General features: G+C 58.1%; 1 protein-coding gene across 1 annotated transcript in view; it reads left to right on the forward strand.

The window, feature by feature from the left end:
- Positions 1–8092, forward strand: part of PTTG1IP (PTTG1 interacting protein) — a 118978-nt gene extending 110886 nt beyond the window's left edge. The window contains exons 3-7 of the mRNA XM_058661227.1: positions 550–603; positions 1678–1786; positions 4058–4229; positions 5602–5648; positions 8028–8092. Of these exons, the coding sequence (XP_058517210.1) occupies positions 550–603; positions 1678–1786; positions 4058–4229; positions 5602–5648; positions 8028–8074 (429 nt within the window). The 3' untranslated portion in view covers positions 8075–8092. The remainder of the gene's footprint in view (positions 1–549; positions 604–1677; positions 1787–4057; positions 4230–5601; positions 5649–8027) is intronic.
- Positions 8093–12945: the final 4853 nt, after the last annotated feature.

Raw genomic sequence — 12945 nt, forward strand, 5'->3', positions numbered from 1 at the left:
CAGGGACGCCGGGTCGGAGCACCTGGATCCCAGCTGCCTGCTGCCACATCGGTGTCCTTCACGTGTCCTTCAGGTGTACCGCAGTCCTTGCCCTCTGACTGTCTGAGGGCCGGTCTGACCCCTCTGTCGGGCAGCAGTGCTGTGTATGTGGGAACGGCGTGTCCCTGGGTGCCGGAGCACAGCCCTGGCTGGGGAAGGCCTGCCGGGGCCCACGAGGTCGGGGTCTGAGAACACGGGTGTTGCCGCGGCCTCGCCTGGAGGCTGTTTGGTCGCCAGTGGGTGAGGACCAGGTCAGCCTCTGAGGGACATGCGTGCCGTCTGTGTCTGGAACGTCTCCCTTCCAGGAAGTGCCCTGGTGTGCTGTGGGTTTGCTCATGCAGGATAGTGAACTTTGTCCTTGTGCCTTGAAGGTAACTTGTCACCAGGAGCAGCTTGGTGGTTCCAGGTGAGAGATTGGTGGCGCCAGCATCCCGTGCTGGGCCCCTCCCTGCGTGGGAGCTAATATTTGTGCAGCGTGGTTCTCAGTGATTTCTTTGTCTTCTCTCCACAGCTTGTTCCCAGAACACAAACAGAACCTGTGAAGAATGCCTGAGGAATGTCTCTGTGAGTCCCGTGCCCAGCAGAGCACCGTCTGCAGAGGCCTGCCTGGGGGTCCGGGGCGTGCTCATGACGCTGCTGGGCGCCGTCTGCAGAGGCCTGCCTGGGGGTCCGGGGCGTGCTCGTGGCGCTGCTGGGCGCCGTCTGCAGAGGCCTGCCTGGGGGTCCGGGGCATGCTCGTGGCGCTGCTGGGCGGGCCGTGTGGGATTTGGGGGTGTCTCGTGCAGACATTTCTGAGGTGTGGCTTAGTTCCGTAGCAGGTGCCTGGGAAGTAAAGATAGTGGAGGAGTTCTCGCTGAGCTGGTGCCTAGGCAACTTTTGCTGCTGGGCCTGAAATTGCTGGCAGGGCACCCTAGGACGGGAGAGGGGGTGTCCCACCCTGCAGTCTGGGAGGCTCCTGGTCCCGCAGCAGCAGCCCACTGGCTGAAGCATCTCAGGAGGCTGCAGGAGGCTGGTGCAGGCCCGGGAGTGGAGAACCGTTCCTGTCTGGAGTGCTGCCTCTGGGGGCCCGGCCCTGGCAGTAGGGCTGCTCTGATTGCCCACCATGCCTGTGGGCCCTTGTGCCCTGCTGCAGCAGCGCAGCCATGGTGATACGCTGTGTGCGGCTGCCCAGCTCATGGCGGGCTGGAGCAGGTGCATTGGCGAGCGGTGCCCTGAGCCTTTCGTGCAGTAGCTGCTTGGCACCGGGGCAGGCCTGAGGCAAGATGCCTGGTGCCCATTGACAAATGGCAACTGCCATTCAGCAGCTCAGTGGGTGCCTGCTGAGGACCAGGCCCTCCTGCAGGCAGTGTGCCCGGTGTGCGAGAGGTGGAGGTGCTGCGTGGAAGCCGTGTGAGGCGAGGGCGCAGGAGCTGAGGGCGGCTGCCCCTGGTGGAGGCAGTGGCTGTGTAACTGGGGGCTCGGCAGCACAGAAGCAGGGGCCCTTGTTGGGTTTGACCTTGTGAGTTGACCGGGCCACTGCTGGGCATTGACTAGAGGGCATTGAGGATGAACATGGAGGCATTTGGGAGGCCCAGAAGGCAGTGCGTTTGGTCAGGCCCTGGCCATTCTCAGGCCTGATTTTCTGTTGATTTCTTTCAGTGTCTGTGGTGCAACACAAACAAGGCTTGTCTGGACTACCCAGTTACAAAAATCCTGCCACCCGCTTCTCTGTGTAAACTGAGTTCTGCACGCTGGGGTGTTTGCTGGGGTAAGTTGTTTTGTTTGTTTTGTTTTTTCTTTTTGAAAATTCTGCAAGCAACTAGCAACTTTTCATGCAGATACAGGTTATCCCCACGCACAGTGCTCTGGAAGGCTCCATCAGGGCCCGTGGGGACCACTGTGCTGACCCGGTCACCTGAAACGTGCTGTCTGCTCCCCCGATGGTTCCATGCAGTCCTGGGGTGAGCTGTACCAGTGACAGTCCCCGGCGAGTCTTCACGCCAGGTGGGCTCGCGTTCCCTGGGGCAGTCGTCCTGAGTGGACGTTGTGGGGAGCCTGGGTGTTTGTGTTTCTCTCTTACTGAGGGTGCTGAGCACCTTGGCCTGTGACTCCTGTAAGTGATGTCACCACCCAGGTTACAGGATGGCCAGACACAGGAGTCCAGCCCTGGACAGCTGAGGTTGGCAGCCTTCAGGTCAAGAGTGTCCCACAGAGTCCCCGGAAGGAGACGCTGTGTTCCACATGGTCGAAGTCCAGGAGGGAGACGCCGTGTCCCACGTGGTCATAGCCCAGGGTGGAGACGCCGTGTCCCACGTGGTCATAGCCCAGGGTGGAGACGCCGTGTCCCACGTGGTCATAGCCCAGGGTGGAGACGCCGTGTCCCACGTGGTCATAGCCCAGGGTGGAGACGCCGTGTCCCACGTGGTCATAGCCCAGGGTGGAGACGCCGTGTCCCACGTGGTCATAGCCCAGGAGGGAGATGCCGTGTCCCACGTGGTCATAGCCCAGGGTGGAGACGCAGTGTCCCACGTGATCATATCCCAGGAGGGAGATGCTGTGTACCACCCATGGACTGTGTGCAGCTTTGTGGGGTGCTCTTCAGGCCAGGTGTCATTACCCCTGAGGGCTGTGGGACCCCAGCGTCCGGGATCGGCCACCCCGTGTTGGGTCGCAGCAAGCGTTGTGTGTTGGCGTGGCTGGCTGCGCTAGAGCCGCTGCCACACAAAGCCCGTTGGCTCTTGATGACATCTGCAGAGATCTCAGCACAATGACCCATCCCGAATGGAGGGCTCCTTCCTGTTTATGCTGTTGCCATTTGTGGCAATTTACGTTTTCTGAATACATCTGAGGAGGAAAAAGCAGGATTTGAGCTCTGAAGGTGTTTGGGCAGGTGCAGCTGGGTGAAGTCAGGATCATTAGCTAGCAGTGCGGTCTGCCTGGGAGGCGCTCACAGCGGGGATGTCGCATGCGCACACTGTAGGCCCTTGGGGCGGCCACCTGCTCGCCTGCCCCGCCAGGAGTCAGTGCTTCAGGCGGCAAGGCAAGTGGCATTGTCTGGGCACCACTGCCCAGGGGAGTTTGCTCTTGGCACTGTCTTATAATGGTGTTGAAAAGCTTGTTTACAAAGACAGCCTTTGGGTGTGAATTGGCTGTGGTCTGGATTGAGTAGAATAACCTTAGCTGGCTTCCATTTCTGGCTCTTGATGTGCAGTTGAACTTGTTTTCAGTTTGTGTCTGTCTTGCAGGGAGGTGATGGCTTGGTGGGCTCTCCCCCCAGAGCTGATGAGAGTGTGTGTGGAGGTCCTGCCCGAGCGGCCTCTCCAGCCTCTGCCCCACGGGCTCAGTCAGTGGGAGCGTGTTTCCCTTGGAGATCTCCCTTGGCGGTAATGTCATGTGCTTGACATTGACTTAAAGAGTGGACAAAGCTACGTCAGACTAAACCCCCATTTCTGAGTTACCCTGAGTTCAGGTGGCGATGTCTTGGTCCTGGGCCCTGCTCATACTGCGCTACAGGGGTCAGCAGGCCCTGGGGTGGGACCCTGCTGGCGCCGTGTCTGAGGCCGTGCGCTCTGGCCGTGACGGCCCTCACGTGGGGTGTGTGTGTGTGTGTGTGGGTTGTAGTGACCCTGGCCGTGACGGCCCTCACGTGGGGGGTGTGTGTGTGTGGGTTGTAGTGACCCTGGCCATGACGGCCCTCACGCGGGGTGTGTGTGGGGGGTTGTAGTGACCCTGGCCGTGACGGCCCTCACGCGGGGTGTGTGTGTGTGTGTGTGTGGGTTGTAGTGACCCTGGCCGTGACGGCCCTCACGCGGGGGGTGTGTGTGTGGGTTGTAGTGACCCTGGCCGTGACGGCCCTCACGCGGGATGTGTGTGTGTGGGTTGTAGTGACCCTGGCCGTGACGGCCCTCACGCGGGGTGTGTGTGTTTGGGTTGTAGTGACCCTGGCTGTGACGGCCCTCACGCGGGGGGTGTGTGTGTGTGGGTTGTAGTGACCCTGGCCGTGACGGCCCCTCACGCGGGGTGTGTGTTTGGGTTGCAGTGAACTTTGAGGCGCTGATCATCACCCTGTCTGTTTTGGGGGGCACCATCCTGCTGGGTGTTGCCGTCTGCTGCTGCTGCTGCTGCCGGAGGAAGAGGAGTCGGAAGCCGGACAAGAGCGACGAGAGGGCCATGAGGGAGCGGGAGGAGAGGCGGATCCGCCAGGAGGAGAGGTGAGGCGCCGTCCTGGGGAGCTGGGCCTGCGGGGTCGTCGAGGTTCCTGTCCCTGAAAGCAAAGGCACTGCTTGGTGTTGCCAGGATTCCTTCTGTGCAGAGAGGGGGACCATGACAGCCCCACGTGTCTGTGCGCGTGCCCCGGCCTGGTCACGCACGGCCCCGCTGGCCAGCCCTCTGCTCGTGGTGTGTGCCGCTCCTGGATAGTCAGGCTGCCGACGGCTGTTCATCCGGGAGGCTGGGCAGAGTCCTGTCGTCACCGCCACCGAGCAAGGTGGCATGAGGTGCTGTTGGAGTCAGCTGGCTGGCCTGCCCAGCTTCCTCCTCGCCTGCGCTGGCTTAGGGATCAGTGAGCTTTCCTAAACAGGAAAGCTTTTCAGAGTTAACAGCGCAGCGGGCAAGTGTGTGCTGCTGCTCTGGCGCCCACACCAGAGCCAGTGCCCACATCAGACCCGGTGCCCACATCAGACCCGGTGCCCACATCTGACCCGGTGCCAGCTCGCATCCTGCTGCTGTACGTGCCGTCCAGCCTCCTGGGGGAGTGGAGAGTCACGGTCCTGACTGCTTCCTGTGCCAGTGCTGGCTGGTGGGAGTATCTGGGAGTATCTGGGAGTATCCGGACAGTGAGGGATCCTGCTGGTGGGAGTATCTGGGAGTATCCGGACAGTGAGGGATCCTGCTGGTGGGAGTATCTGGGAGTATCCGGACAGTGAGGGATCCTGCTGGTGGGAGTATCTGGAAGTATCTGGGAGTCTCAGGGAAGTGAGGGATAGCAGATACAAACATCTCTCTCTGTTGCTCATACTTTGAATATTTTTTAAAGTTTGGTTAATTTTACTCGGAAAGTCCTGGTTACTGAGAGAGAAGGAGAGACAGAAATATCTTCTACGTGCTGGTTCACTCACCAAATGGCTGCAGAAGTCAGAGCTGGATTGGTCGAAAGATGGGAGCCAGGAGCTTCTCGCTCTCCCACATCCTTGCAGGGTCCCAGGACTTGGGCCTCCCTTCCAGCCAACAGGCAGGGAGTTGGCTGGGAAGTAGAGCAGCTGGAACTAGGCCAGCTCCCACAGGGGATGCTGGTGCTGGCAGGAGGATCACAGCACTCTGCTGGCTCTGAGATGAACATTTTTTAAAATATCAGAGTGTCAGTTGACTTGGTTCATTGGTGAGAAGATGCCGTTGGACCGCCCTGCTGGTTCCCCTTGGGCTCATGCTGGGCAGTAGGGAAGCCCCCAGAAGCAGAGTCTGTGCCCCGGCTGCTGACAGCCCCCTGTGCCTCGTGGTTTGCCCAGAAGCAGAGTCTGTGCCCCGGCTGCTGACAGCCCCCTGTGCCTCGTGGTTTGCCACATGGTGTTTCCTTTTGCTTTTTAGGAGAGCGGAGATGAAGTCAAGACATGATGAAATCAGGAAAAAATATGGTGAGGACTGTGTGTCTTCCTGCTGGGTTGGCAGCTGCCACCGTGCCGTCCTGGTCCTGTAGATGCTGAGTGTGGACAGCTGGGATGGGGGGCTTCTTTCTGGGGGTTGGGGGACTTCTTCCTCAGCGGGGGCGGTGGGGAGGATTGTCTCTTGTGAGAAAGGCGGCGGGCACCTGTACTCAGGCAGGGCCGTCCAGGACTTCCGGAATGTCTTGGGATGTTGTCTCTACCAGAATCCTTGAGGAAGCTTATTTTGTTGGACATGTATTTGTCCTCTGTGTATATCAGACTTCCGGAATGATCCACTGTGCTGCTGAGTCCCTGGGCTCCAGCTCTGGCTTGGCCCTCAGCCCCGTGTACCTGTGCTGTCCTGACAGTAACATACTGCGGGTTCCTTCCTCCTGACCCGTGGTACCTCACTGTCAGGGATGTGCGTGAAAGGCCCCGCAGAGGCCCGCGTGCAGGCAGACACAGTGTGTTCATAATTGCTTACCATTTTGCAAATTGTTTATGTATTCATTTGAAAAGCACACACATCTTCCCCAAATGGCTGCAGCAGGCCAAGGTCAGGAGCCAGGCCAAGGTCAGGAGCCAGGCCAAGGTCAGGAGCCAGGCCAAGGTCGGAGCCAGGAGAGCCATCAGGCCCGCTCGGTGTGGCCGGAGCCTTCTGCTGCCTGCCTGGGTGCACTCGCAGGAGTGTGGCTCCAGAGGGATGCAGCCAGGACTGGCACCTGCTCTGCATGCTGGCGTTGCAGCTGGCAGCTCAGCCCCTGCACCACCAGCCCTAGGGCCAGTGTCAGTGCCTGGATCCAAGTCGCAGCTGCGTCCCAGGTTCTGGCTTCCGGCTGGCGTGTGTCCTGGGGGGCTGCAGGCTATGACGTCAGTGCTTGGCTCCATGCCGCCCACGTGGAAGACCTGGTTTGGCTTCCCAGTGCCTGGCTCAGCCTTGGCCACGCAGGCGTTCAGGGAGTGACCCAGTGGATGGAGGCTCTCAGCTCTGGCAGAAAGAAAGAAAAGCAGAATTGAACTTTTGCTCTGTGTCCGACCTCACAGTGTGGGCGAGGCTCTCACGGAGCCGGCATGCTGTAGGGATGGGTGCGTCCCCTGTTCCACCTGTCGCAGTGAATTCAACCTTTGCGTCGCGCTGCTACATCTGGCATTGTGTGCTGTCTGTGGCAGAGCCACATTGGGAAGTCCCGGGTATGTGGAAGAATTCCTGCTGGGGAGGCAGAAACAATGTAGGTGCAGCCCACAGAGCAACAGCCTTTGACTGTTCCAGAACAGTCTCCCTGTTTCCCCGTAAGCCCCACTTGTGTTGGGCCGCGGTGTCTGCCCAGTTCTGACTGCGCCTGCCTTGACAAATGAGAAAGGAGTCCCCAGGCACAGTCCCTCCCGTGTGCTCCTGCTCTGTCACCTCTGCTGCTCTGAGCTCCCCTGCTGCACCGCCACGCCTGGGGGAGCCGCCGGTGAGGCTGGTGCAGAGCCTCCACGCGATGGAAGACGAGCCTGGGAGCTGTGCGCTGCCTGGTCCTTGGCGAGCGCCAGAGCTTGTGTGACGGTGCAGTGGTGCTGTGCTCAAGTTACACCACAGCATGAGCCAGTGCTGGTTGCGTCACAGCACACACACCTTCCCCGTTAGTGCTGGTTACATCACAGCACGTGTGAGCTCCCTGTCTGTGTTACGTCACAGCACGTGTGAGCTCACTGTGTGTTATATCACAGCACATGAGCTCCCTGTCTGTGTGTTACGTCACAGCACGTGAGCTCCCTGACTGTGTGTTGCATCACAGCACGCGTGAGCTCCCTGTCTGTGTGTTACATCATAGCATGTGTGAGCTCCCTGTTGTGTGTTACATCACAGCACGTGAGCTCCCTGTCTGTGTGTTACATCACAGTACATGTGAGCTCCCTGTCTGTGTGTTACATCATAGCACGTGTGAGCTCCCTGTCTGTGTGTTATGTCACAGCACGTGAACTCCCTGTCTGTGTGTTACGTCACAGCACGTGAGCTCCCTGTTGTCCTGTGGCCCTCGGCCTGAAGGTAGGTGGCCTTCGCCAGGGCCCTCCATCCTGTGCAGGTGTGGTTTTCTCTGTGACAGTAGCTAGTCACTTTGCCAGGAAATGCTTGAGTTCTGTGTCTTCATTTGTGTTTGCAAGCCTCAGCCAGGTCAGTGGGCTTGGTCTCTCGAATCCCAGGGCGTTTGGCTCTTCCGCTCGAAGCCTGTGCTTCCCGGGCAGGAGGCCGGGCCTTGGAGCCTGCTTGCAACACGTGCTGTTCGTGCAGCCTCGTGGACTCCTCTGGTTAAGGTAGTTGTCACCTTCTTGAGCCTTCTTTGGTTTCATGAGTCTATTTGTAATTCAGGTTCGTTTTATTTTCAGGTTTGTTTAAAGAAGAGAATCCGTACGCCAGATTTGAAAACAACTAAAACACTTTGATGCCAGCCTGCCCGGGACGCTGTGTCTGAGTGCCCCTCGGCCCCGGCCAGCAGGCTCAGCTGCCTTGTCCTGTCTCCTGTCCCCCAGGGTGGCCCGGGCAGGAGCTGCACTCAAACGACAATCCTGCCCTCTGCTCTTTGCTTCTCTTCCTTTCACCGAGACCTCTGCCCGCTGGGCGCCCACCTTTCCGTCCGGGAAGTGGGTGTGTTCCTCTCCCGCTGGGGGGCTGCGCGGGGGCCTTCAGCAGCCCCTTCTCGGCCGTGCGTGCCCCGTCAGGGCCGCCCTGCTGTCTGTGTTCGATCCAGTGAGGAGTCCCCTGCTGAGCTCGGCTGAGCTGGGAGCTGTAAGCACTCCTTCACATGGCCTTGGGAGAGAGAGAAAGTGTGTGTGTGTTGATTCTTGAACTTTTTCTTCTCACCTAAAAAATTTCACCCCAAAGGTTTTCATGTAAAAAGGTCAGATAGCTAGTTGGAAAATGTTTGTGGTTGAGATTGTCAGTAGAACAGCGAATCTGTGCCCACAGCCATGTGGTGATGCCCCAGCCTGCCCTCAGCCCCCCATGCCGGGCTGGCGTAGGGGCACACACCGCCTCACTCTCCCCGTCTGCCCTGTCTGGGGAGGGTGTTACTGTCCCAGGCAGCCCTCCGGGCTCGTCCTGCCCTGTCGGGCCACTCCCAACCGGGCCACACTGCGCCCAGCTCGCGTCCTGCCAGGAGGCCATGGCTGATGCATGGCTGAGTGAGGGGGAGCTGGGGTCGTGCCCTGGGAGGGCAGGCGCCCCTGAGCTCCCCCACCGGGTGCCCGGCCTCGAGCCCTGCTGGGCGTGGCGGCACACGAGTGGGCATTTCTATATCAGGTTCTCACACAAGGAACGCAACTTTGAATTAATTTTTCCAGAGCTGAATTCTTTAGTCTGTCTTCCCTGACTTCTTGGGCGTTTGAGCACAGTTCTTCCAAGCGTGAGGGAACATTGCCAGGTGTCTTGGAGCGGCGCCGTGGTGCCTGCGTCACAGGGGCCCAGACGACACTGCTGGTAGCTTACAAAGTCCCCTCAGCCGCATGACGCTGAGCTCCGAGGGGAGCCTCCCTTGCCACACAGTGTAGCTAGTCCTCTCACACGCCACCCCACCATGCTTCATCTGTGAGCTGGCACTGCGGGCAGCCGCAGAAGTGTAACCTCAACAGACCGTGCTGTTTGGAGTGCCTTATTTTGTAACCAGTTTCCAATAAAATGGTTTAATACACTTTGACTTAGGACAGTGTGTGTGCCTTCTGTCCAGTTGCCCCCCCTTGCTGTGCGGCGTGGTTGTAAGGTGCTGGGCAAACTCGGGCACCAGAGCCCTGGGGAGGGTGTATGCAGTTAGGGCTATAGGGATGCCTTCCGTGTGCCCCTTGCCTGGTAGGAGACCATCACTGTCTACACTTGGGCACCAGACCTGCCGGGGTCCTTCTGAATGGGCACTGCACACAGCGGGAGCTCGCTGCCTTCACCCCTGCGTGGACACACAGGCCCGTGTGCCTTCCCTACTTCACCCTGGAGCCTGTCTGGTTCCTGGGGAGGCTGCCCCTGCTTCCGGGTGCCCTTCGGTGTGATGTGACTGCCTCCTTAAGCTGGGAGGCACGGGGCCTGTGAGTCGAGGACAGAAGTCATCAGTGACCTGGGCAGGATTGACGTGAGTCAGTGGCCGTGAGGCCTGGCTCTCCCTGGCAGACACAGGGAGGCTGTGCCCGGCCGCCCTCCGGGGGAGGGTCTCGGAGCGTTCCCCTGCACACCTGGAACTGTGTAGACTGGCCCAGGAATGGAGTCACCCAGGACTCGGACAGTTTCGGCACGTGCTGGGGACAGTGGAGCAGCCTGTCTTCAGCTCCCAGGTGGGACTAGCATGGGCACTGGTGGCTCTGGGCTCCGTGTGTGCTCTGTGATGGCCTGGCCTTGGTCTTCAGCTGGAGCCCACCTCTAGTGATCACACTTCTTGGCCTTGGCCCCGGGCCCGAAGAGGCCACTTCCCCGCCGTCTCCGGCCTCTGCTTCCTGGGCCCAAGTTCGCCCTCCGAGACACTCTGACTCGGAGAATGTGGCTGGCCGCTGCAGGGGGCAGAGCCTGGGCAGGGCTGTCTGGGTCCCTTGAGCAGGCCAAGGAGTGCCCAGCTGTGCAGGGGAGCATTAGTTCTGGGCGGGACTGGGCAGGGCAGACAAGCCTGCAGCCTGCTGAGAGCCTGAGGAGATGGCAAAGGGGGACTGGCATCCCTGTGCTGGCCACGAGCCTGGACGCTGAGGGCCGTGGCGAGCGACAGCGCCGCTGACTTAACATTTGCATGTGGAGTGGTGGCCGACGCATGCTCCTTCTCTGCCGTCCCCGTAGGTCTGCGTGTCAGGGTTATACTACAGGAAGTTCTCCCTGTTCCTTCCTCCAAATAAATGAAAAGGAGTCAACATTTTCAGAAATGTATCTGTAAAGGCTCAGAGTGGCGACTCAATGGCTGCGTGCTAGGATCCCGTATGGGCGCCGGTTCTAATCCCGGCAGCTCCACTTCCCATCCAGCTCCCTGCCTGGGGCCTGGGAAAGCAGTCGAGGACGGCCCAAAGCCTTGGGACCCTGCACCCGTGTGGGAGACCTAGAAGAGCTCCTGGCTCCTGGCTTCGGCTCAGCTCAGCTCCGGCCTTTGCAGCCACTTTGGAAATGAACCAGCGGACAGATCTTCCTCTGTCTCTTTCTCTCTGTATATCTGCCTTTCCCATAAGTAAGTAAATAAATGTATAATTATCTTTTTATCTTCACTGATGAATTTTGTGTCAGAATACAAGCTTTTTCATACTTTTTTTTTTAATGATTTATTTATTTTATAGCAAAGTCAGATATACAGAGAGTAGGAGAGACAGAGAGGAAGATCTTCCGTCCGATGATTCACTCCCCAAGTGAGCCGCAATGGCCGGTGCGCGCCGATCCAAAGCAGGGTGCCAGGAACCTCTTCCAGGTCTCCCACGCGGGTGCAGGGTCCCAAAGCTTTGGGCCATCCTCGACTGCCTTCCCAGGCCACAGGCAGGGAGCTGGATGGGAAGTGGAGCTGCCGGGATTAGAACCGGCGCCCATATGGGATCCCGGGGCTTTCAAGGCGAGGACTTTAGCCGCTAGGCCACGCCGCCGGGCCCAAGCTTTTTCATACTTTATTCACTTCTGATGGCGATGTCACTGCTGCTGCTTTGTGAATCCAAGCAAGGAAGACCCCCCCTTCTTGCCTCACTGCCTGCCTGCCCACCCATCTGCCCACCCCTGCCTGTCCACCTGTCCAAGCCCCCATCTGCCTGCCTGCCTGCCTCCCACCTATAAGCCCATCTGCCCACCCGCCTGGGAGACCTGGAGGAAGTTCCTGGCTCCTGGCTCCAGATCAGCACAGCACCGGCTGTTGCATTCACTTGGGGAGTGAATCATCAGACGGAAGATCTTCCTCTCTGTCTCTCCTCATCTCTGTATATCTGACTTTGTAAAAAATAAATAAATCTTTAAAAAAAAGAAAAGACCCTGAGTGTTTGTCCTTGCTGGTGAGCTCGGGGTGACCACTGCCCCCGTGTGGCTCTCACCCCTCACCTTCCTCAGGCATAAGGTTCCTGGATTTCCTGCCAGATGATGTGAAGGTGCCAGCACCCGGTCCTGTGGACTCCCAGCCGACTTCATGCTCTGGCCCGCTCTGTGGAGCTCTGGCGCAGGCAGAGGGCAGCGTTCCCGAGGCGCGTGCTGCTCCGCGGAGCGGGGCTCTCTGACCCCAAGGTTCCCTGTTCCTGGCTTGTGGCCTGCAGGATGTATTCATGGCCTGAGTGGTGCCCACACTGGGCAGGGAACAGCCCCAGGATGGATCCATCGTCCTTAGGTGAGGGTGGAGGAGAAAAACCCGGAAAGAAGCCAAGAGCTGGGTTCAACCGCAGGCTTCAGCTTAGTGGTCACCCTCACGTCAGACCGGGAGACGTCACTTTTCTTCCTTTTTTTCTTCTTTTATTTATCTATTTTTTTTTTATTATTTTTGACAGTCTTGACATAATTAGGGTAAAAAGGTTTAAGACAATTAGTTCCGTATTGTTTCCTTAATATATCTAATGTAAAAGGGGATTTTAAAGGAGAAGCCCCATCCAATCTCAAACCCACCCCATCCCGGATGTGGGGCATGCGCCGAGGGTCTTGCTCAAGTAGTTTTGATAGTTCAACAGTTCTGAATTGCTGCCAGTCTCACCACTCCAAGCACGATGAGGTCGTTGGAGAATCCACTGATTGACATAGTCCATCATAGAGTCTCTGTTTGCCCAGTATTTTCACTGCCAACATATAGCTGAGGTGGCTGATTGTGGAGAGCGGGACTATGCCCCAAGATGGCGCTTGTTATTGTCTTCTCACGGCACAAAGGCAGTAAACAAGTTTTAGGAAGTTGTAGAGGATTGGTTCAAGGTCTCATGCAGTCTGCATGGTGTGCGCGTGATCAGAGTTGTGATTGGTGTGTGTGTGTGCGTGATCAGAGTTGTGATTGGTGTGTGTGTGCATGGCCAAGCAGCCCTGTTGCAATTGGCTGTTGATAGGGTTTTAACCTAAGTTTGAGAGAGAACAAAGAAGAACAAAGAGGAGTAGTGGTAGAGTAGTAGTAGTAGAAGAGGAAGCCTGTAAATATGCTGTAGTTACTGCCCTTCTGTATTATACTTGGATTTCTTGTTTTGTTATGTTATGTAATTAGTTTGTCCTTCAATAAATCCTCATAAGAGCAAGCACCTGTGTCGGAGCTGCACTCGCTGGACGAGGGACCCCGTTAGCTGATTGACTTGTTCTGTCCTCTGTCTTTTGATGGTTAGGGTTCTGAGTCCAGAAGCTCGATTGAGGGGA

The sequence above is a fragment of the Ochotona princeps genome, chromosome 3 (genome assembly GCF_030435755.1).
Source record: "Ochotona princeps isolate mOchPri1 chromosome 3, mOchPri1.hap1, whole genome shotgun sequence".
Classification (NCBI taxonomy): domain Eukaryota; kingdom Metazoa; phylum Chordata; class Mammalia; order Lagomorpha; family Ochotonidae; genus Ochotona; species Ochotona princeps.